This window comes from Salminus brasiliensis, chromosome 23, assembly GCF_030463535.1.
Source record: "Salminus brasiliensis chromosome 23, fSalBra1.hap2, whole genome shotgun sequence".
Lineage (NCBI taxonomy): Eukaryota > Metazoa > Chordata > Actinopteri > Characiformes > Bryconidae > Salminus > Salminus brasiliensis.
The window spans coordinates 31,783,701-31,809,465 of NC_132900.1; the positions used below are offsets into that span (position 1 = coordinate 31,783,701).

Here is a 25,765-nt window from a genome sequence, read left to right on the forward strand (position 1 = left end):
AGGGTTATCCTTTTGTTGTTGTCTTTTTTTATTGCATACTAAAGAATCTGTTCGTGGGTTTGTGGCATCCTCAGAAACAACCCTGCACTGAACCGCTTTAACCTGGTTTGACTTTCTGACCTTGTGACCTGATATCGTCTCATTTCTGTGTTAATCAGATTCCCTCAAGAGGTCGCGCCGCTTGTAAATACTGACTTCAAAGCAGAGTCCATCAAAGAGGTCAGCCTGGCTTTGATGGAGAAGCACTTCGGAGGCTGTGATAAATCCAGGGTTGGCCCTGGGATCCGTCTCTAACAGCTCAGGCTTCTCCACAGACGCAGCAGGAGGGTCAGGACTCTCTGACACTAATATATTTCTCATGTTTGATAGATGAAGCTGATCTGCAGCAGAGGAGACGCTCTGGGAGTTCGGACTGTGATTACACACACACACACACACACCCTGACTCGATTTCCTAATCTGAGGGAAAACTGGTGTTAGATTTGAATTATTATACTGGTTAATCGTAATTTGCTCCAGCTGTAGCTCCAGAGAAGATAGAAGAGGACAAAGGAAGAGGTAGGTGAAGAAGGACGAGTGAAAAGGGGAGTCTACTGAGGGGCTGATTTCCACTTCAAAGTCTGAGAGGAGCAACAGGATCACTGACCGGGTTCAGCTGGAGACCTTCTCTCTCTCTCGCTTATGGATTTGGAGACTGGAATAAATGTGAAAAGGACTTTAAAAATTAGGGGAACATCGGAAAGCTCTACAGATCCATGGATTTGTATAATTTTGTTTTTTTTTAGTGATAAAATTATTATTTGTTTTACTGAAATTAATATTTACTTACATCCAATTAAATTAATTCAATTTAAGAACATTTCGCTAGTAGATAAACAGAAGGCCTCATTGTTGGATGTCGGTATGGACGCTTCCATACAGCCTCATCCTGCCTTCAGTAAAACTGAAAAATGACCAAATGACCATATTCAAGGTTCAGTTTTCACACAAGGTGACAAATAAAACACTGCACAGTCTTAAATCAATAATTCAATAAATGTTAAACCATCAATTTGACCATTACTAACGTTAAACAGCTCCAAACCCGGGGAGAGAAGCTGATTAGCATTAGCATAGTTAGCTAGCGGGATAGCTATTAGCTAAATCTCTCACAGAACTAATTCACAGAAAACCCTTTTATAAACGTTTAGACGATAATAACTCAAACCACAGGTGACTAATGTGTCTGTAAGAGCTGTTGGAAGAACAAAAAAGCTGAAATTTGTCTAATTTAAAAGGTTTTTCCCTCATAGTTTTGCATCTGTAGCCGTTGCTGAGCTAGCCGTTGCTGAGCTAGCTCAGCTAGCGCTCCAGCTCCTCAGAGTGTCAGACGGCCCAGAGCAGCACTGACCCCGACACAAGTGCTGACCATCAAAACTCGGGTCTGAGAGCGAAGTCGAGCGACTGGTGTTGAGACTAACAGAAAGGAGAGGCCGGTTCTGCTGGGTTTGGACTCGGAGCCGATATCCAGGCTTAGTTAAGTCAGCCAGCAGGCTAAACACCCCAGCACAGGCCGCGTTCCGGCTACCTGAGGCTCAAATCCACCCGTTTCGAGAGTAAAGCCTCTTACCTGAGCGCGCAGAGTCGAGGGAGCGGGTCTTTATGAGGGGTTCCACTGGTTTCCACTGGTTTCCACTGGTTTCAGGCTCGTTTAGTAGACTGGCTCGTCCAGGGCTGCTTGGTCTGTCTTTCAGTGGATGGCAGCGTCGATAAATTCACCCCTACACGGTGAGCCTGTTTCCCACAGCGCCCCCACCCTGCGGCTCTCATAAATGCACATGGGGGAATGAGCTTATTTGGCAGTGTACTAGATATTGATCTAATCTAATCTAATCAAATGTATTTGTATAGCTTTTTACAACTAGTGTTGTCACAAAGCAGCTTTACACAATCAGTAAAAAGACAAGAAATCAACAACATAAGAAGATATGAACACTTAAGACCCCCGGTGAGCAGCCAGAGGAAAAACCCCCCTCAGAGCTGGAGGAAGAAACCTTGGGAGGAACCAAGACTCACAAAGGGGACCCGACCCGTCCTCCTCTGATCAGAACTATTGATAAATTATTGATTAAGGTCACTGAACCACTAAGATATATATATATATAATGATGGTAGAGTATAATTTAGTGTAATCAGTAGTGATGGCCTGAGTAATGAGAGTAGTAATAGTTAATGATGGTACTATTAGTAACGGCAGATAAGTTAAGAGTTACGTAGATTTTAAGTCCACGTAGATTTTATATTTTCTATTATATAAATGACCATATAGACACAGAACAGCAATCTGACACATTAGACACATCCTAATGTTGAGATACCGGCAACATTTTTAAATACAGTGATATACAGTATTACCGTTATACCAGCCAAGCACAGCTTGGTATTTCTATTTTTTCTATTTGTTAAATATTTTACAAGTTTTTCACTCACCTTTACATCTGTGTAATGTGACGTCAATTAATGTGATTTGATTTTGTACATGGCAGCTATAACAGTGCCTCCACCATACTTTACAGATGGTGTAGTGTACAGATGGTGTAGTGTACAGATGGTGTAGTGTGCTTCAGATCATTATCCATTTATTTCAGTCTCTATTCTCAAGGTAATCATAGTTACACCTGTCTTACTTATCTTATGCCAGGCTTTTTTAGATGCTTCCTTGATCTAATATTCTTAAGGGTTACCAGTGGTTCCCAGCTTAAGAGTAAATCTTCTGTATTTACAATTATAATCTAGTGTCCGTATGACCAGAAGAGCAGGTGGGTCGCTCACTTAACTGCAGCAGGCCTATTATGGAAAGTTCACAGCAGATTGCAAGTAACCAGCACGCTGCAGTGTGTCCAGTGAATGCACAATGCGCTCTGAAGAGTCCTGGCAGATTTGTGTGTGACGGATAGCTTTGACCTGGAGCTGAAATCTTATAGAGCTGCTTCTCTAAACTCTTTTTCCATTTCACTGCTATAATTACTGCGCATGGAGTGGCCACCAAACAGAGTGGCTTTTTACTAATTCATGCTAAGCCTTATGCAAGAGAGCGGCCCATAGAAAGCAGGTTAAGTGGCCTTGTGATCACTGACACAGTGGGGCCCTGTGCAGGGTTTATATCTAAGTAGGTTAAACCTGATAAACTGTCATGTGTACGCATGTCGGTATACGGGATACAAAGGGGTTAGATGAGAAACGCTGTGAGACGCTGTCGTCCGAATGCGCTCTGAATGCACAGAGGTTACAGCTATTGTTGAGAACCTGTTGGTTGGTGCTGGCTGGCTGGTTGCAGTTTAGCTCTAACGCACAGGACATGGTTGGCGTATCTAGGAATGGTTAAAGTGCCTGAAAATCCTCCATCCAGTTCTCTCACAATGACCTCTGCCATCATCACTATATGCACTAATCCCCCCCCCAGCCACACACACACAAACACACACTCTGGACACGGACAGCGGGCCTAACATTAGCCTGATAAGGTTTCTCTCTCCCACAGACAGAGTCATGCATGATTCATAGCGAGTGGGGAAAACACAGGGGAATCGGGTGTCTCTTGTTGCCAGCGCATCTTTTCGACCGGATTCAAAACAACACTGATAGTGTCGGTGCCGTGTTTCATTTAGGGTAAAATTAACCAGCCCTCCCTGCTGCTGCCATATTTTGTCTGTCCTCAGTCTGTCAGAATATTTCTGATGTTCTTCATTGTTACTTCAGTTAAAGCAGCAGTATGGAGCATTTTTACCTACCAGCTTCAGGATCACGGTGCTGCTCCACTGACTGTATCAGGGAGGACAGCGTCTCTAGCGTTGCTACTCCGGGCTCGGAGCGCTGCTAACTGCACTATGGAGCTCTGGTGAAGCGAGCAGGACGGCGCTCTCCAGAACTGTGAGCGTAGCGCTGCGTAACCCATAGAGTCATATTAGTGTCCAATCCTGTAGTATTACTCTACCCCCTCAGTCCACATGCTGCTCTACCTTTCAGTGATGCTTCACGTTTATTATGAGGGAGCTCAAAAATGAGCAGGTAATTACACCCTCCACCTGTAGGGGGAGCCCATGAGCAAAAATACTAATTCTTATATACTGCTGCTTTAACAAAGACACAAATACCTGCCATTTCTTGTTAGCATTCAACTACAGCACTGTGCAAAAAAAGCAGAGAATATGTTTTATTTCATTTGGTGCCAAAACTTCAGAGGAAAGCAATAAAAAAAACTTACAGAAAATAACAGAAAAGCCTCAACAACGGAATATAATATCAGACGCTTCAGAATTTAACGCGTCCACATTTTACCTTTATTACAGCTTCTATTCATCTCAGGAGACCTCAGGTGATACCAAGTTAACCTAGCCAACATGGTAGGTTCCCCTCGTGTCGCCACAACAGCTCTGATGTCGAGGCGTGGACTCCACAAGACCTCTGAAGGTGTCCTCTGCTACCTGCCATCAAGACTAACATTGGCAGTGGATCCTTAAAGTCCTTGAAGATTTGTGAGGTGGGCAGGGCCCCCATGCGCATCCGTGAGCCTTAGGTCCAGGACCCTGTCGCAGGTTAATATGTAGATCCAGTGCTGATAATCAATGAAGATAATCAATGTTTTTTGTTTCATCAGTGGTGCTAATGTTATGGCTATATACTGCAATCTAATAATCAGAAGAATTGACTCAACAGTCTATAATACACTTCCACCAATTCGCTACACTGTGTTTTATCTGCGACTGTTTCACAGCTCAACCAAAAGAGGGCTTTTTCAACTGGCTGAAATCTGCTGTTTTTGATGTGTGGGTGTACATTTGCATGCATGTCATTTGAAATGGAAAGCATCCAAGAATGCATCAGCGGTCAGGACAGTGAGCGCACATAGGTGTTCACGCTAATATCCGGCGATTTTAGCCATTGTGTGTTTGCTGTCCGTCTTTATTTGATGTTAGTGTGTGAGGCTGTGTTCTTTGTCGAATCAAACGCACCTTTCTCTTTTTTCATTCATTTTCTTGCTCCTGCGCTCTCATTATAGGGCAGTGCCCTTAACCCCTGGTTTAATGCCGCTCTGACCAATGCATATTCAGTGGACAGGGCCGTGTTAGTGCAACATTTTGTTAGGAGTGCAGTATGACAAAAACAAAGGTGCTAATTACGGGCAATTACAGGCCTGTGATTGGTCCCCTTTGATTACACATCTGTGTTACATTTGCCAAAGCTCTGTGTTCATTTGATCTGGAGAATTTAGTTCTTTCTGCCTTATTTTAGGTTTCTGCTCAAAGCACTGGAGGCCGAAGATGAGGGCTGACTGAGTATCTTTTCAAATACTGGCTTTTCTTACACACGTGGTGGGTGGATGGGGTCCAAGATGGTCCTGGGCTCCCCCTACTGCCTGGATAAGTAATGCATTTCTGGACAAGCTGAGAGAGCTACAGAAGCATCACTGAAAGGTAGAGCAGCATGTGGACTGAGGGGGTAGAGTAATACTACAGGATTGGACACTAATATGACTCTATGGGTTACGCAGCGTTACGCTCACAGTTCTGGAGAGCGCCGTCCTGCTCGCTTCACCAGAGCTCCATAGTGCAGTTAGCAGCGCTCCGAGCCCGGAGTAGCAACGCTAGAGACGCTGTCCTCCCTGATACCGTCAGTGGAGCAGCACCGTGATCCTGTGATGATTCAATAAATGCATTCAGCTTCTTTAAGCTGCACCCATTGCTGACACAGATGTGCAAATGCACACACACACAGCTTGTCTAGTCCCTGTTTATAAGTATTGCTAATAGAATAGGACTCTCTGGAGCAGATAAACATCATGACCCTATTGGCACCATGCTGCCTAATGCCAGGTGTGGGCTAGAGGGGTATAAAGCCCCCCAGCATTGAGCTGTGGAGCAGTGGAGGAACTGTGCTTTCTTGAATGATGATGGTGCTCCATGACCTTACTGATGCACTTGTCTCTGAATGCAATTAAATCCTCACAGCAATGCTCCTCCAAAATCTAGAAGTCTTCTTTTTTGGACAGTAGAGACAGTTACTCCAACAAAAGCAGGATCAACTCTTTTAATAGCCTTGATTTCAGAAGAGACAAGGAATGAGCAGTGTCCCAATACTTTTATTCACATAACATATATAACATAGTGTGTGTGAGCAGATGTATGGACAGTACCCCAGGGAATCCATGATAGCGAGAAGTCATTCTTCTTGTAGCAGTGAGGATCGTCTCTGTGAGCTCCTGAGGGACTCATCTGTTGTGAGCATGCAGTGTTTTTATCGTCCTAGATTTACTTCTGCTTTACGTTGACTGAGCTGATGAATATTTCAGGCGCCTGAGAAAGCATCAGTTACCTGCAGTGCCATCGCTCAGCTTTATCGGTGCGTTCCGCTGAAAACTTAATGGTTTTTTCCTCTTCTGCACTGGTGGAAAGTGAGCGACGCGGCCTAAACAAAAGCGTGCAGCGTGCTCTGGGCCTGCTTTGGGGCGGAGATTTTTTCAGATCCCCGCGAAGCCCAGCTGAACAAAACGATGGGGCGAAACTCAATAGCAATGAGGGATGAATAAAACATGGGCCCGCGTCCCCGAAGGCCGATCACCCGAAGCCCGCGGGCTGTATAACTGCTGAAAGGCGACATAATCTCCCCGGGACAAGATCGCCGCCGAGATTGGGACGTAGCTACAAAAATGAGAGGACCCTTGTAGGTGTATGGACGCCGCAGTGTGGGCCCAAGGCCGGCACGCCTTAAAGAAGCATGGAGGGCGGTCGTGGCCTGGCCAGCCTCATCCGGGAACTGCAGGGCGAGATCAAGAAGCTGGAGAGTGAGAACAGGGCTCTGAGAGGGCAGCTGAGCCGGCCCGACCCTGGGTCAGAGCTGCCGGCACCAGCAGAGCCCCAACCCGGAGAGGAGAACTCCAGCAGTGCGCAGTTAAGGAGGAATGTCTCAGCGCCGGCACTGGAAGCACAATACAAAGGTAGGCTGCAGTTAGACTGGTTTGGTCTGAGTTCTAATTACTAAGAAGAAAAATCTACAGGTGTACAGGTGTACAGTACACTACTGGCAGCCTTACTGCCAGCACTGCAACGCTGCCAGTACTGTACTGTACTATATTTATTGCTATTTTAGCACAGCATTAAAAACTCTAACTAGGGGGAAACACTATAAAGGGGAGAGCAGGTCACAGCGTACACATTTAATTTTTAATTATTTAATATATGATTAAATAAACTTTAGGGGGAAATCTCAACTTTCTCTCCAGCAACTGCTCATTGTAAACAATTTAGCTGTAAACAACAGCCCTCATATCATCAATATCATCCTCAGAAGTTTCTTAACGGAGTTGTTGAGGAAAGTCCTAACAGAAAGTCAAGGTCAGATCAATTATGTGTTTAAACAGCAGGATTGTTCACAGCTCAGCTCTAATAATGATGATCATCCCACTCTGCTATCCCTAAACTCTAAAACTAAACATATCCCTAATAAGAAAATAAAACAGGGAATGTCATAATCTTTGTGAAAACTGTGTATGTATGTTTTAAGTAGGGTAAATAAGATTTAATTAAAAGAGTGAACAACATAAAAAAAATATTTTAAAAATGAAAAAAAAATATATATATTAATTTAAAAAAATACAATTAAATAAAATCAAAAATCAAAAACGTAAATAAAAAGTGGAGAGTGAATAAGGCAAATGTTACAACTCACCATGCAGGCGACAGAGTGGACAGTCATTCCCTAAGAGAGTACGCAGTTTCCTACTGTAGCTGCAATTTAGCAACACGCATCAGACAGATTTGAGATCTTCTCAACTTTATACAAATGAATTATGATGCAGATTCTTCAAGGTGGTCCGAGGTCACCAGCCTCTGCTCTCTGACCTTTGTGTGTCGTTCCTATTTTAAGGAGTGCGGACCTCTTCTTCCTTTTTTACCATTTTACATGATTCATCTGTGCTGATATACAGGGAAACATACACACATTCAATGAAAAAAATCACATACATTTACAGTATTTGTTTTGGCTATTATATATTTTTTTTGTTGAAAGCTGAGCCTTGACAACATGAGCGGCCTCGGACACACCCACAACAGACAAACTTGTGGTGATGTACACGGCTTGTTGTCTACTAATGTGAACACAGGGTTACACTATAGGTGCCGTTAATTACAGCAGGTGGAGGGGCTAGCTGTAACAGCCACTACAACAACCGTGATGAACTCATGAACCAACTAAACACGTCAAATATCACATAAAATAATTCTAGATCAGATCAGTGAAAAAAGGTCCACAAAACAGCAGAAGTATTAGAATGCTGTATTTCAGATTCCAAACATTCACGCAGGCTAAACTTTTCACAGCCGCTATATATATATATATATATATATATATATATATATATATATATATATATATATATATATGTAATTATTGTATTTACTTTATTTCCATTAAAAAGTCTTAAAAAATTACGTTTTTAAATTTAAAGATAAGAGAATCTTTTATGTCAGGTTTTATTTACTACATCAGATTCTCATCGAATCGATTGATTCACTGAATTTAAATGAATCAAAGTGCTCTAAGGAAGGACAACAGGTGGGTCGTGGGCACCTAAGGCTCGCTGGTGTGATGAAGGCCATGAAGGCCCCACTTCATGACTCATGATAGGGTAGTTATCACATGTTTCACTGGACTCAATTTAGGGCCATTTCATTATTTTAGTTTATATTATTATTATTTAGAATAATATCTAATGTATGTTTTTTATTAGTAATAGTTTTTTAATTATTATTATTAATCACTGATTATCTGTTCATGTGTTAGTTTACTGTTCATTAAGTGTTAGCTTAACTGCTGCTTAATAAACTGCACTTATAAAGACATAACCTGAGAACCTGAGTACCTATTTAAGTATCGTTAATCGACTGTTAATTAATCGTCACAATCCCTCCTAGTGTAGACTGCACTGGTTGTAATTAATTTGTCCTCTTTTCTTTAAAATTGGTAGCTAGCAATTAAGATTATAATTGTCTTAGTAATTAGTATTTAAGATCACATGACCTGAAGGGACACTAATGGTTATGCAATAGTAAGTAATTAATAGTGGAAATGTAAAGGCAGCTCTTCACAGAATAGATCTGCTGTCTTTCATTCATCAGAAAACATCATCATGACGGTCCGGAGGTACTCCATCTCCTCCAACACAATTACTGTTCAGCAAAAGAGCGATGCACCAAACCACAGCAGCGGCAGCAGCAGCGGCAGCAGCAGCGGCAGCGGCAACAGCGGCAGCATGTTCAGCAGACCGACCACAGCAGACAGCAGCAGCGTCAAGGAAACGATGTCGAGCAAGCGCTCGCTTCAACAGTGCGTCAACCAAACCAGGTGCACATTTGTATTCATTTATTTGTTTATTATACATTATATATTCATAGGAATGAAATTTCAGGTTCAGCCCACTCCCGTCTAGAACAGCAATCTCTGCTATTGTCGGGTACTGATGTAAGATAATTAGTTCTGGACCCTAAACGTCACTCCAACCCATCCCAAAAACACTGGATTGAGCTCCATCAGTCCAGAGAACATAGTTCCACTGCTGCGGAGCCCAAAGCTGGGGGGCTTTATACCCCTCTTGCTGATGCTTGGCATTTGACCTTGAAATTAGGCCCAAGTGCAACTCATGCTATTACCAAAATTTTTCTATGGAAATTATTCAAACTAGGGGAGTATGAAAAAAGAATCAATATATCAAAGTACTGCGATATTATGTTCTGCAGTACTGTATCGATTCTCAAAAATTAGTAGATTAAAGACTGGTGTTAGTCAGTGGTTCATTGAGTGTTGTGTTTAAACCCTGACCACTAGTGGGCAGTGATGTACTCCGTCTTTAGATCCCACTGTTCTGATTGGATATAAAGTCAACTTTACTTTTATAGATTTTAAGCAGATGATGGTATGATTTTATACTATGACACTTTTCCTAAAATTTGATGGCAAAAAAAATGGCAAAATATCACTAAATATAATGATTCATAGCTCCTGTTCCGTGATAAGTATCATATTTTGAGGTTATTGCCAATACAGAGCCCCTATGAGCATCTAATTATCTGACTTTACTAATCAGAACGACTGTTTTCTACATGCTTTTGGTCATACAGTGAATAGGCATCATCTTAGGTAGCTGTGTATTGTGGCTCTGAGGGACACTGCACTTAACACAAGTGCTTCATTTGCATTTCAGAGCCAGAGTGAAGACGGTCACCTTCCTACTGCCCGTGGAGGACATTTACACCAACCGGCCTGTGCTAGCTAACCACGTGCCTGAGCAGAGCTCACGAGATCTTAATGCAATAGTGGAAACAGACTCATAATAGCAGGAGAAGGACGCTTATAGCGGGAGAAGGTTGATGATGGTGGGACAAGGACACTGATGGTAGGAGAAGGACACAAAAGCGTTGGTGAAAGTTAACGGAGAGGAGGTTTGTCACCCAGCCTAACTCGCTGCTTGCAGCCCGTGTTTTCGGGTCAGGCTGACGTTTGATTTGTAACACTCAACCTCCCGGTTCTGGCTCTGGTTACAGATTTGGTTTCCCCAAATTCATCTGAGCACAGCGACCTAGTTCTGCCCACAGTCTCCTTCCAGTGAGACGCCATCCCTGCTTTCCACAGATCCCAGCTCCTGTAACATGACTGCCTGCGCTTTACTTCCTCAACATGAAAATAATGCACACCCTATTGGTGGACTGCCAGAGTACAGGAAGTGGCATATCACTGGGTCTGTCCGAATATGGGTCTTAAATAATCATAATAAAATAGCGCCCTATCTCCAGCCTCCCACGTGGATCAGGTGTCCACAGGTCTGAGCGCAGGTCAGATTCCCGTGAAGCCACATGGCCTCTGCACGTGACTGACCGTGATGTAACTTTATGCTCTGCTTGAAGAGCCTTACAGGGAAATTACTTCCCAAAATCTGCATACGTGAACAGTCATTCAGAGAGGGGGTTTGGTGTGAAATGGTGTACTGTAGAGAAACTTACCAACTCAGGTTTATCTACAGTGCTGCTGATGGGAACCTGAAACATGTATAGTGTTCTCTTTCAGGTACTGTTCTCCGTTTGCCCTGCACTTGCCCCTCCACTCCTGGGGGCTCCCACATAAATACTGCCACAATTAGGCGCCCTACACCAAGACAAGACAAGACATCCATATTCACCATTAGTGTTGGACACAGATGGAATTTGGCCTCTGTCTTTAACCCACCCATGCAGTGAACCAACACACACACTCTCATGATAATACACACACAGTGACAGTAAGCATACATGCTCTGAGTGGTGTGCAGCTATTGCTGCAGTGCCTGGGGAGTTGATGTTAGATGCTGGTGTGTTGAGTAGCATGCCTTGGAAACTTTAAATTGTTTGAGATATAGCAAATAATAGGAAATATGCAAATAAAAAGCAAATAAACAAGCAAATTACAAAATAATATTTTTATTGAATAAAATGTGTTTTTATATGGAGAGTCACATTATTTCTTTATTTTTTTATTTTTATTTTTTTACATTGCGTAGGATCCTAGTTCCACCGCTGGTCTCACGCACCAGACACCAGGCAATGAACCACAGTTGGTAATAACTTTCTGTGAAGTAGCTTTTATAAGGGTTTCACTGCTCAGATGTCTGGTTTCCTTTCACCTCCATGTTAAACTCTACTGACATTGAGGGAGCATTTCACATCACACTCCCTGAATGACTGATTTATACAGTATTTACATTTTGATCATGGGTGGCATTCCCTATTAAATGATCCGATTTGCTGCTGAAAGGGGAACAGAGGAAGTTCAGGGTTTGAAAAAAATTGCAAATAGTGTCACATGATGTGACATCACACTCTGTAAAGGAGCCTTACTCTTAGCATCTGTCTGCAAACTACTGTGACTTCATTTCCTAATATTCTATTTTTTGTTTAATCAGTGATAAAGTTTACATGTATAAAGCACATAATGTACATATTATACACTCTATACCGACTGTATTTGGTATACACAATATTATATAGCAGTGCGTTAAATCAACTTAGACTTTGGTTTAAACTGTTCTGATCTCTTGGTTGGTCTCTGAAAGTAAACAAACACAAACACAGTTAAATTAGGTCAGATTTGGTGTAAATTGAAGTCCCTTTACAGAGTCCTGCACACTGCAGTGGAGAGGAGTTTTCTACCTTCATCCTGGAGCGTACAGTTGGTAACAATGGCAGCAGAGAACAGAAGAAAAAGTCTGGAGCACGGTGCGATTTCGACAAAACTGGGTTTTGGCACCTGATCTATTTTTTGTTGTTTTTCTTTTTATTTATTGTTTACAAACTTGCAGCGTTGTCTGTAGTCACAAACTGTACATCTCATGTAAATTTGACATGCACAGAGACTACACCTGAGATCATCACAGCTGTGTACTTACTTGCTTCTCTTGTATATCCAAATTAATTCAAGGTAAAACCTGGAAGGTGTAAATTTGTAAGAAAAATCTCTTTGTTTCAACAGAAGCAGAATCTGAATAGCGATTGCTCAGCATTTGTGATGAGTCACATTTAATAAATCATCTGCCCTATTTTATCAGTGTTACAAAGAAGAATTATAAACGTGCATTGACAAAAATAGCATAAAATCCTTCAGCTAAAAATAAAATACTTCACTGCTACTGTAATAAAAAGATTTTAAAAGAATAGAGAATTGTTTTCTTAATTTCAATATTGTTACAATATACTGGCTCGTCAGCATTGGCCGATCGGTCAGGTCACAGTTATCCTCCTTTTTAGACCACCACACAGAACCTGCTACAGACGTGCCGTTTACTGTGAGCAGCAGCTGGTGGAGGGTCAGCTCCGTCTGGGCCACGGCGGACGGCCTCGTTCAAATCGAATGGCTCATCTTCAGACCTGTTCCCACTGTGCAGACTGCCATAGCTCTCAGAGTCCTGGGATTTGCCTGTTCGTGAATGAAGCTCTGTTTTATAAGGGCTGAGGAACACAGTGAGTATATTTTTGTGCAAAGTTCATCTAATTCATTTAGAGGCACGTGAGTAATCTGATTATAGGAACATCTTGGGCCTACATGAGCCACTCCGTAGTCAGATTTTTATATATCTAGATCATGCATACACCATATCAGTGGAATTTATCAGATTTTTATATGGACTCTGACACACATTGCTCCATAATAGGACATTGCTTGGGAGAACTATAAGCTCAAGTCTTCTGGCTCACTAGAGAGGTTGGGAAAAGGTTTGAAGTAGGGCTGGGCAATTAATCTGCAATTAAACTAAACCGGCATACAGAACCGCTAACTGGCGCAATCTTGCTTATGTCAATTATTTATTTAATTATTTATGTTAATACTTCCCCCACTGTGTGTGTGTTCATGTGCTGTCCCCTTAAAAACATACTACAGCATGTGTAGCCAGGTGACTCCTCCTCGTCCAGTCTATGACATGGAAGCAACATGGAGGCGAACTCAAACACAGAGCCAACTGAGCAACTCCAGCAGCTTCTCTAATATTCGTTAATTGTAACTGAGGTTAAATGTTCAATTATTCGTGATACTGATTTGAGGTCATACAGTCCAGCACTAATTTGAGGCCCTTCTGTCCCTTCATAACCGCCGTCCGAACCCTCTGGCCTGAGGCCATATCTGGCCTGTGAGACATGTTTATATGGTCTCTTAATATCTAAAATATATTGTTACATATTGCCCACAATTATTATTATTATTATTTTTATTGTCTTCTCTGCATTTTGTATCCGTAGTCACATGGTTTTCTTAAAGGATTCTGCTAGGAAAACACACAACAAACCACCATAAACTGTTTAACTACAACTAACTAGCCTTAAATTACTAGTTAAATATATCTGGAAAACAAGATCTGAAAACAACAACACATTTTTTAGCTACAACTTGAAGAAGACCACCTGGCCAGTGGCTCACTGCTAATCTGAGTTACATTCATATAGAAAGCAATAAAATACCTGTAAGGCTTTTAGCACTGGGCAGGGCTTCAGTAAACAGGGCAGGAGGCTCACCCTCAGTCAAACTGTCACCATACCGCATGGCTACAGTGGGCCGTCTGTCATTGCTTTGAATGGCTTTAGGAAAGTGGAGAGAGACAGAGACTCAATATGCACTATATGGACAAAAGTATTGGGACATCAAGAGTGATGATGTTGATCTGCTCCAGAGAGTCCTATTCTATTGGCAGTACTTCTTTCTCTACAAGGACGAGACAAGCCGTGTGTGTGTCTGTGTGTGTGTGCATTTGCACATCTGTGTCAGCAATGGGTGCAACGTAAAGTAGGCAAATGCATTCATTAGAAGGGATGTCCACAAACCTTTGGACATAGAGTGTAGCTTTACTAAATACATTTAAAAATGACACATGTGGCACAACCCATGAAGCATCAACAAAGGTACACTATATTTCAAAAGTATCTGGACACCCCTTCTGATCAGCGAATTGAGCTATTTTGATGTGCACTCTTGTAGCTGATCCTGAGCCTAAGATGCCCACTGTCCAGTGTTGACTAGAGAGGTACAGCAGCCTCCACTGACTGTTCATAGGGGACGTTCAAACTAGTGGGAGGGAACTAGGACTGACAAAAATGTGAAAAATCCCCTAAAAAAACAAAATCAAGCCACTTTCATTGGTTGTTCGGATTCAGTATTAGGATACAGGTCTGAAGTATTTCTTTGTGTTCGTAAACAAAAGAGCAGAAACTCGCGGTACCTCGCAAAGATGGTCTAAAAGCAGGTAACTCCGAGCTGCAGTCATGACTAGACAGAACCGACTCCTGGCCTGAGCCAGCTTCCCTTGTCCAGCGGCCCATGATCTCACTGTCTGTGGCTCTCAGGTTCTTCTGGAGGAAATAGGTCCGCATCCTGCCTTTACCCTTCACATCGATCTCCCCACGCTCCGCTAACTGAAAGCCCTTATCCCGCAGAGCGCTGGAGAGACAGCACAGAGAAAGATAAGGGGTTGTAAGGCTCAAGCGTGGTTATATGCAGTCTTATGCATCTTGAGTTTGCCTGAATGAAAATCAAATGTACTTTAATTATTGAATAACGTGCTAAAATTTATATAAAAACAAAAAAAGGTTAATTAACATAAATTACACAAATAAACAATTACATTATTTAAAAACACTGAATATGCAAATATGTCTAGGCCACAACAGAGATTATTCCACATACTTTCAAGCCACTGAAGTTAAAAGAGCAAAGACGCTGAAGAAATTACCAGCTTTTTAAACTGTCAGACAATAAGAAAACATTTAGACAAGAGGTTTGTACAGGTTTAATGAATCATCTGAAATGTATGAGCATGCTTTACACATTATGCTGGGCCTCAATGCTGGGGGGCTTTATACCCCTCTAGCCCACGCCTGGCATTAGGCAGCATGGAGCCAATAGGATCATGATGTTTATCTATTGGCTCTAGAATACTGCCTATTCTATTGGCAGTACATTTATACATCTGTGTCAGCTGAATGCATCAAAATGTCTGTTTACAACCAGTACAATGTTTCATTATATAGATTATTTAAACCAATATCTCACTTGTCAAATTTTTAAATAAGCACATTTTAATGAGTATTATAACTAAAATTGATTGTAAGTCTGAAAATCAAAAAACAGTTTAACTGTTACCTTGAGGCTGATGTATTTTTACTTCCTCACCCAGCAATTCATGACAAACCCCTACTGAATTCATTTCCAGAACACTAACCACTACTAGCTTTATTCCCCATATGTCCCATTCTCAGGTGAGTTACAGCTTTAAACTGAGACTGAAACTCACTGATACACGGTGGGGCTGACATGGATTTTGTTAGGCAGGCCGTGGCTCTCCATGCGAGAGGCTGTGTTCACCGTGTCACCAAACAGGCAGTAGCGCGGCATCTTCTCCCCAACCACACCTGCAAGTACAGGGCCGCTGTGCAAGCCCACCCGAATCTGGAGAAGCCGGGCAGGAGAGGTACATGCAGGGTTACCCAAAGAAAATGAGATTACCATTATTAACATTAACATATAATTTAGAATACATGGTGTTTTACTGATAGTCAACCAAAAGGTTCTACTGGAGTCTGCACCTTTCTCTACAATACACCACTTCACATCTAACCACTCGAAATGACTCCCTTCTCACCTGAATGGGGCCTCCTGTGACAGGGTTGGTGACCTCTTTAGCAGCCATAATCATTCCTAGGGCAAAGTTAGCCACTCGCTCTGCATGACTGGACACTGGGATCGGTACACCACCCACTACCATGTAGGCATCACCTATCGTTTCAACCTGTGAGATCAATGCATTTATCATCAGAATCGGCGACTCAAACAACTGATATAATTGTTGACTGTTGTTGATTATATTCCATGATGAGAAACTAAATATCATTTATTTGTGTTACATAAAAAATACATAATAAAAACTGTCAATGTGGAGAAATTAGCTAGCATTAGTTCATTTTGACTTGCTTACTTGCTATGAAGTTATAAAGTTTGTTAGACTGTTTTATCAGAAGGTCACTGGTAACTGGTTTATAGTCGAATAATATAGTCGTTACTACATTTTCAGGTAGATATTAATTTTACCACTTCTCATGTGTAATGATTTGTACTTTGTGCTTTATTGTGCGTCTGTAAAAATGTACTTTCTAACGTTTGTCATTTTACAAGTTGGAACAAATATCATAATATCTGTGACAATCAGAGAAAATACATACATATTAATAAAATTATATTTTTTTCATTTCATTGATCTCATGTTAGGTTAGAGTAGTTAACTTCATAAAAAAGTAAAATTACAGGTAAAGTAAAAAACTGGGTGCTGAAACTAAGTGACCATCTATTTTGGGATCAACTCACCCAGCCTGTTTGGTTATTCACATTAACTTATTCTTATGACCTATTATTTATAATTATGCATGAAGTAGTGTGAATTTATATATTTATTTATTTATTTAGCATATATGTGTATGGAGTCCCACAGCGTTTTATTTTAGGGCCTATTACATTGATTTCAACTGTGAAAAGTGTAGTTAAGAGAAACCAGAACCAGACTGAGCAAATTGTGGTCCTGCTGTACATACGGTATTTAAGGGTTTAACCCAGCATGTGGCAATAAACAAAACAATAATATTCAAAAATTCAAGACTGTAGTAAATCATGGGTTTACCTTGTAAACATTGTGAACGGTTGTGAGGCGGTCGAACTTGAGGTACATGGAGTTAAGCATGATGACGATCTGAATAGGCTCACACTGTGAGCAGATGGTGGTGAAGGTTACCACATCACTGAAGAGGATGGTGCACTCCTTAAACTCACCTAGAGAGCAGAACAGCATTGAAAAACTATTAATAAAACCTGCAAAGTAAAGCACAGTACCTGAGGATAGGTGTAGCGGTGTGCACTGCATCTATTATACACTGGTTTTATGAGTGACACTGTGCTTCCCTTCGGCTATGCTCAAACAGCAGTCACTGTACATCACTTCATCTGTGTCTTAACCCTTTAAAAGTCTGAACCAGTAAATAACTGCCATACAATATGTGTTTATTTGACCTTATTATCAACTATTTGTAAAAACATTACATTTAAAAAATCAGTTTTTTTTTAAACGAACCAAACTAAATAAACCACAAAACTGTTTCACTTCTTTACACTCTGCCTTTAAAACTTTACTCAAGTCATTTCAAACTTAGTAATCTGTATGTAGTTTTCTGGTGCATGCAGTGCAAAAATTTTATGTTCCTATTTATTTAATTAATTCTATTATTATTATTATTATTATTAATATTAATATAATTAATAATAATTATTATTATTATTAAATAATTAATAATAATAATCTTCAGCTAGTTACAAAAACTCAAATACAGCTCTTAAAAATAAAGACATGTTTGCAATATGAGGGACCTCTTCAGCCCTCGTTTCTTGTGAATGTCTGTGGCTTGTGCTCGGAGTAAGTACAGTAGGCAAGTTTATATTTGTTGAGTACATGGAGTGTTTTTCAGTTCAGTTCTTCAAACTTGTGTCTAAGAACCGCAGGCTTCCAACAGCGTATTAGAACTTCAGAGACGAGCTGCCTGCTGTTATTAAAAATAGATGAGTCTGCGGCAGAGCCTGGGAAACAGCCGGCATCACTGCACTTCATTAAGACTTTCCAGACTGCGTTCAGATCTGAGCACTCGCCCAAATGACTGAGGACGTGTCTTCATCTTGGTAATAACACAAGTCTGCGGAATGACTTGCTGCTTTCTGTTTGAGGGGAACTCCGCCTATTTTTCGAAATGTCTACATGATTAAATGGTTAAGATGAGCTCAGAGCTGACTCAGGGTTGTTCACAGCAGTGTTGATAGAAACCAGACGTTGCACACAAAGGAAACCGACCTCCGCCTTTAAGCTATCCGTGCAGTGAACACACACATACACACACCCACATGCCTGGATCTACGCCGTCCAGAAAGCAGTTGGGGGTTAGGTGCCTTGTGCAAGGCCTGTTGTCTATCTATCTAACCTTGAGGCCACAGCTGCACCTATTAACGTATATCTCAGCTGAGAAAGCCAGGGTCAGAGCAAAGGGGCAGCCATGTGTAAGAGCCGCCAGGAGCAGAAAGGGTTTAGGGCCTCGCTCAAGAGCCTAATGGTATGGTGGAGCCGACAGCCAACACTGAACATCTATTTACAACAGCCTTTTCCTCTCCTCCCCATCTCATTCACCTGCCTCCACTCTCTTGCCCTCCTTCAGCTGGTTGGCCACGTGTTTGGGCAGCATGGCGTACAGCAGGTTCTCGGTCTTCTGCTTCTCCTGCTCCAGGTGCTGCGAGAGCTGGCGTAGCTCCTCCTTTTTGCGCTCCAGCTGGCTGGACAGCTCCATCTCAGCCAGCCGCTGCTGGTTGAGCAGGATGAGGTGGCGCGTGGCGTCGTGCGGGGCGATGTCCGACAGGTACATCCGCCTCTCCTCCAGCTCCTGCAGGCTACGGAGCAAAGGGGATGCCTGGTACAGCATGCAGCACAAAGAGGCCATCCACAACATCTGACCTGAGACAAGAGAGGTGGAGAAGAGGAAAGTCTGTCCAACACTGCTTTTATACAGATAAAGATGTAAATTATTTGCATTAATTTCATTTATGAAATAATGGCAGTTTACATAATCTTATGCTGTACCATTTCAGGTTACAAAGTGGAGAAATAGGGGTATTGGGACACTTTCACCTACAGGTGCAACATCCCATTCTAAACCCACAGGCATTAATCTGGAGCTGGTCCCCCTCTGCAGCTCTACCAGCAGCAGCAGGTCTGGAGCTCTGCTGCAGTTACTGAGTCAGTTGGAGGCTTTTCTGCTCTCTGTTCTGAGCTCAGCACTCGGCCCTGACCCCGCTCTGTAACTTTACGTGGTCTGACAGACACTCGGTGGCTGAGCTGCTCTCTGTGAGCTGTTCTTCCTAAACTCTTCCACTGTTCAATAATAACACCACTCACAGCTGATGGAGGAAGATCTAGGAGGAAGGAAATTTCACCAGCTGACTTGTTGTAGTTGGTGCAGCGGTGTCTCCTATTACATACAGAACCATGCTGGAGTTCAGTGAGCTCTTCAGAACCTCCCGTTCTTTCACTGATGGGTGGAAGAAAGACAGACTGCAGGACTAGAGGCTGGATTTTATACACCTGTGATAATGGAACTGAATCAAACACCTGAATTCAATGATTAAGAAGTGTGTCTCAATACTTTTGTCCATATAGTGCAGCTCCTACCTCTGAGCTCCAGCATAGGTGTGTCTTTCCAGCTCTCGGGCATCATCTCTCGACGAGTTTGCAGAACAAAATGGCTGTTGATGAACTTGCGAATGCTGGCGATGGTGAAGGTGACTTCTGGGTGCAGGATGGTGAAGTACTGGTCCAGCTGAATCCCCATGGTCTGCAGTCCAGGCACAATCTTTTGCACCGTCACCCCTGCCTGCCTCACTCTTAACTAGATGGATGGACAGACAAAGAATACTGAGGATTTGGAGGTTTAGTACTACACTATGATTTCCATCATATTCTTTTAAATTAATGTAATTAATGATGAACGATTTAAGTCATGATGTCTTACGTCTTCGTCAAACACAATATGGAAAGGAAAGGCATTGCAGAAAGTCTTCAGGTCTATGCACAGTTCATCAGGATACACAGGCTCAAATCCCCTCAAAAGTTTACCTGAGAAGAAACACAAAAGAGTCCAGTGCTCCACAGCTTAACTCTCGCCCACGCCTGGCATTAGGCAGCATGGTGCCAATAGGGTCATGATGTTTATCTGCTCCAGAGAGTCCTATTCTATTGGCAGTTCTTCTCTACATGGACTAGACAAGCTGTGAGAGTGTGTGCATTAGCACATTTGTGTCAACAATGTGTGCAACTTAAAGAAGCTGAATGCATTCCTTAGTAAAAGTGTCCACTAAAATGTTTATACATATAATGCATCATGATATTATAATTATATAATAATCACCAACCTTTAGATCTGACCAGGTTTGGCCTCATATTTATGCTTCTATTATTTCTGAACATTAAAATACACATGTAATGTGAATGTATGATTATTAAATATGAAGTATGAATGAACTGCATAAATAAACAATGTATGTACTCCACATACTGCAAGAAAACATTCAAAAACAAAACAAATCAAGTGCTGATTGTTTACAAGAAAACAGACAAAGCTTTTACCTTTTCCCAGCTGCACCAAGCTCCTGACTGTCTCCCAGTGGTTCCTCCGTGCAGCACATGTAAGTTTCTTCATCTGCCTCGTCTTCTCCACCTCCTAGATAGACAGGATAAGTGATGTGTAGAAATTATGTTAAAATTTTTGAATTGCAAAATACACACAAAATATAAGCTGAAAAAAAGGTTTTCTCTGCAGTTAAACATGAGGAGGGTCATTTTCACCCTGAAGATGCTTAAGACAACACAAGGGTTAAACATTGCACTGCAAATTTCTATTTCCATTACAAACTCTAGTACCACAATGTAATTTAAATCCTATAAATTTGCAGAAATAAGGGCTGCGTTTTATTTGTGCATTTGAAGGATTCTGGACTGGCCTTGCTCTCTACATGTGGGTAGATATCTCTCAGAGCAGATACCACTTCAGAGCATTTGCTAGCCGATGGTGGCAGCTGGAAAAGAGGCAGTGGCTGGTTGCGCATGTGTTGGAGGAGGCGTGTGCCAGTCCTAATCCTCCCAGTGTCTGGATAGGTACATGTGATTGGGGGGAGAGTACTAACCAGTGGGTTGGGCATTTGGAAAATTGGGAAAAAAATTATTTCCTTTAAATGAGCAAACGCCACGTTTTCATCAGAGAAAACCCTTAAATCAACTTCTTCAGCTTGAAATTGAAAGACTCATCCTACACTGACCCCAACATTATAGAGACAGTGGAACATCACCTTTGTTCAGACTTCCATGAAAGCTGTTTCCCACCAGAGTACAGAAAAGTACGGGTCATACTGGACAGAACAGGGGAGTTTACACAGTGTTCAGATACACAAGGCTGAAGGAAAGCAAGCCTATGCCCTTTTTCACCTGCTTGTTCATAAGCACTGCGCTGTGTCCGCACCCTGAGGTCTGAGCCCGCTGGGAAGGTGAAGTTGTGTTTTTGCTGCAGATTTTGTCTGGGAAGGCTGGGAAGGCTGGGCGCTGGGTTATGAGGAAAACGATGTGCTCCTTCTTCCCTGTTCTCTCCACCTCCTCCATCTGATTCACAATCTCCATCTCTATCCGACTGTTGAAGAAGTCTTTCGCTACGGCTCCAATGATGCCTAAACCCATAATTAACAAACAATTAGGCTTGGCTTCAATATTTCTCCACATGCAACATCAGCCATAACATTAGTACCACTCTCAGGTGAAGTGAATAACATCTTTATCTACAGTGGCTCATGTCAAGAGCTGGGATCTACATACATCTACAAACAGTCAGATTCTTACACGAAAATGGACAAGCGTAAGAATCTGAGACACTTTGACGAGAACCAAACTGTGATGTTCTAGACGACTGGGTTAGAACATCTCCAGAACACTGGGCATCAGCGACAGGTGACAGGGTCATGGGCGCCCAAGGCTCACTGATACAACCCAGGACTTGCATCTGCTGCTGATGTTAGTCTTTGGGGGGGGGGGCTACTCAATAAAGTCATTCAATCCCAAACGGAAAAAAACATTCAGGGGTTTAATCTGCTGTTAAACATGGTGGAGGCTCATTTGTGACCCTTAAGATAATACAACTAAATAAAAGTTAAATTAAAGGTTCTTTAAACTTCAAAATGTTCCAGAGCATCTACTGACAAGTTCATTCCTCTAAATAATCCCTTATTTCATATTTTATAGACTGCATTAAATGAGTTGAACTGCAAAATCAGTGCATAATTGAATGTGTTGCTTTATCAAAACACACATAGAAACACACACAGAAACACAAAATACTTTGTGAAATAATATATCTTTCAGCTTTTTGCAATATCAGTATTGCAAAGGCTAAAATTGTGCAAATAATTTGGCACCCAAAGCAGCATAAATGCAGATGTCCTCACCAGGGACAATGTGACAGAGGCCCCTGCGGTCAGAGTAATAGTGCAAGAGCATGGTGCCGTCACTGTTCTTCTCCACACGAAATGATGGAGCGTTCATCTCCTGCAACCAGAAGCGAAGATCATTTAAACAGTGAATTCTCAAGTAAATGTATTAATTAATTAATTAAGGATAAACTGTTTTGATGTTTTGGGAGTGATGCAAGTTTACATTTATATTTAAATATATCATTTTATGACTATATAATAAACTATAGACTATTGTTCACTGAATCAACACAAGTTCAGACTTGCAATATGTTTACTTTAGTCATACTCTTGTTAGTCCTCAACTTCCAATGGAAGTCAATGTAAAAGAAGCACTGTTTTAGGAGCATTTCGATGGATAGATGGATGGATGGATGGATGGATGGATAGATAGATCACTTTATTTATCCCACGGGGAAAGTCAGTTTTTACAGCAGCATACTAAAGGCACTTAAAATAGTAGTAAGAAGTGGCAAATAGGAAACAGTAAACCTGACTATGAATACAGCTATATTAATAAATACAGCTATAATATACATAATATAACCCAATTATATAATAAGAAGTACTACAAAAAGTGATTGCAGTGCAGTAATTTCATTAATATAATGTAATATCCAATATAATATAATATCCAATATAATATCCAATATAATATAATGTAATGGATATTACATTAATAATGTATTATCCATCCATCGTAAGATTTTGACGCAATATAAAGAACTACTGTCAGATTCATATTATGGAGAACTGAAAGAAAAAAATTGCAAAAAAATAAAAGTAAAATCGACTGAATTTAAAACAATATTGTCATCATAAAGTCCATTATGAAATTCTTGGCAGTACCAGTACCTAGTTTTAGGTCTAGCATTCCGTTCAAATATGATACAAAACAAAGCCAATTATTAAAATTCTCCTCGAGACAAAGACGAGTGAACGCTCCTCTCTGAACCCGCCCCTGTGGACGGCACTCACCTTGTAAGAGAGGGAGAGATAGCCGTGCAGAGCGTCCAGATTTTCTATGAACTCAAAGAGATTTGCTCCCAGGGTGCGCAACATGTGGTCGTAGCCGGATCTTTTACAGAACTCGAAGAAGTATTCCCCAAACTGTCTCAGCACCACACTAGCTTCTACACCTTTAACAGAGAAGAAGGAAGGGGTCTGAGGCAGAGAGTTAAACAGAGACATCCACAAGAATCTGTCTTTTTAAGACAGAGCTCAGATTAATACAATCCACACTTATATAAGTATGTAAGATCCTTGAGGAACTTTTGGAGGTTTTTCAATTTGAAAGTGTGGAGGAACCTTCAAGAAAAGGTTTTTAGAAGAAAAAGGTTCCTGGATGGTTCCTCAAAGCGCCTGAAGAGGTGCACAGCCGGCCACCCCCTCATTTCCAACTGCCGCTGATGCAGTCCCATACGACAGCTTACAGATGCTGTGCTGACCAACATCACAGTACTAGGAGTGATGTGGGGAGGACGTGCCAACGACACACCTGATGCTTGCTGATGGCAAGCAGAGTGCCCAAACTTTTGCTTATGCCACTGCATATACTCTGTATATACATAATCTTCCATGTAAGCTTTTAGGCATCCCCCAAAAAATATTTTAACACATACAGACATTAAAAACTCTCTAAAATCTCTAAATCTCTGCACTCAAATAAGTTACAGTTGGTTAATTTTCTGCACAGTGTGAACCAATAAACTCATACTATGAAATCAGTTCTCTTTTGCTGCAAAGTGTGCCTTACCAAGCAGCTTGCAGGCCTCAGCTACCAGCCGTACGGTAATCTCGTCTTTGTACACTTCGTAAGTCATGAAGGTGTCCTGAACACCGGCTGCGTCCCTGTAAAACAGCAGTTTTCTTGACATTATCCAACCACAAACCGACTACACATGGCAAAAATAACATTTTAGCAAGTGAAATGATCTCATATTGTGGCAAAAAAATATTAAATAAATGTATTCTATATCTATATTAATCTATATTAATATTTCTTTCTCTTATAAAGCACTGGAAGTAAGATTTATATGCGTATTTATGTGTAAAAATTGTCTTAATCAGTCTCACTGATCAACTGTAATAATGACTTAATTTTCTCTGTGGTTCAATGTGAATATCACAACTATTGCTGTTTAACAGGATTTAGTGCAGCACATTCTGAATAAAACATTTTTGACAGCATTTTTTTTTAACTGCATCAAAACATTGAGACAATACAAATATTGTGATTAATATTCCTGACATATTTATTGATCGCCTTCATATTGAACAATCCTTTACTAACTCAAATCTCATTTTAAATTCGATATTGTATTTTTAAAGACATTAAGAGTGGTATTAAGAACTAGATTATTTAATTAAAATATTTAAATCTGTTTGTGTATTTATTTATTTATTGCTAGTTTATCTGAGCGGCGCCTCTGCAGCGGCAGTCCGCGATGCCGTGGCCATCACTGCCACCTGGTGGACACTAAGAGGCGTTTCAGCCAGCCGCCCGTTCAGTGAAAGAGCATCACCTGAGTTTATCCCATGTGTCGTCTCCAAACTTATCGATCACCAGCGACTTCAAGCACGTGTTGATGAAACCGTACTGTCGAAATATAAGGCAGGGTCACAACCACACACAGCAATACAGGTCTGCAGAAAATGGCATGAATAGAATAATGTTCCTGACAGGAAATAAAAATAATAAAGATGCACAAGAGCCACTAAAACACGATAAAGACACAATAGAGAGAAAACGCAGGCTGTAATATCTGACTACATATATAAATACACATAGGTAAAGCGCAGGGGGGGGTAATAATGAACAGTATTAATTACTGGTAATTAAATCTTACCATCTCTCCGCCGTGCTTCAGCGGGCTGGGTTTTGGCGCATTACGGAAACGCGACTCATTTCCCTTGTTTATCTTCCGCCAGAACAGACATAGAGCCCAAAGTGTGTGAAATCCAGCCTCGGAGGGGGACGAAAAGCCCTCTGCCTTCCTCAGAAACAAACTCAACTGGGCGCGCGGGGAGTCTCGGCTGGTCTCCGCGGCTCGTGCACATGTGAGCAGAGTCTCTCATCTCCATCAGCACAGACATCACCCCCCCCCCCCAACCCCCCCAAACCCCA

General features: G+C 41.5%; 2 protein-coding genes across 3 annotated transcripts; one reads left to right on the forward strand and one right to left on the reverse strand.

Annotated features, from left to right (window-relative positions):
* The first annotated feature begins 6,753 nt into the window (after window positions 1-6,753).
* LOC140545781 (putative coiled-coil domain-containing protein 195) lies at window positions 6,754-10,367 on the forward strand. The gene is made up of 3 exons (XM_072668757.1): window positions 6,754-6,973; window positions 9,156-9,381; window positions 10,238-10,367. Exons 1-3 carry the CDS (start codon window positions 6,754-6,756, stop codon window positions 10,365-10,367), a joined length of 576 nt encoding a protein of 191 aa, XP_072524858.1.
* LOC140545780 (guanylate cyclase soluble subunit beta-2-like) lies at window positions 7,913-25,727 on the reverse strand. Of its 2 annotated transcripts, XM_072668754.1 has the most exons (16): window positions 25,488-25,727; window positions 25,164-25,237; window positions 24,395-24,489; window positions 23,617-23,777; window positions 22,615-22,714; window positions 21,608-21,843; window positions 20,753-20,846; window positions 20,139-20,242; window positions 19,799-20,015; window positions 18,764-19,084; window positions 17,219-17,367; window positions 16,190-16,336; window positions 15,842-15,996; window positions 14,771-14,988; window positions 14,016-14,132; window positions 11,471-12,978 (listed from the first exon to the last, which is right to left on the reverse strand). In XM_072668754.1, the coding sequence occupies exons 1-16, from the start codon at window positions 25,488-25,490 to the stop codon at window positions 12,806-12,808; spliced, it is 2,364 nt and encodes a 787-aa protein (XP_072524855.1). In that variant the 5' UTR covers window positions 25,491-25,727; the 3' UTR covers window positions 11,471-12,805. The 2 variants fall into 2 exon arrangements, with proteins under 2 accessions (XP_072524856.1, XP_072524855.1); XM_072668755.1 differs by lacking the exons at window positions 11,471-12,978; window positions 14,016-14,132 and adding an exon at window positions 7,913-7,952.
* Window positions 25,728-25,765: the final 38 nt, after the last annotated feature.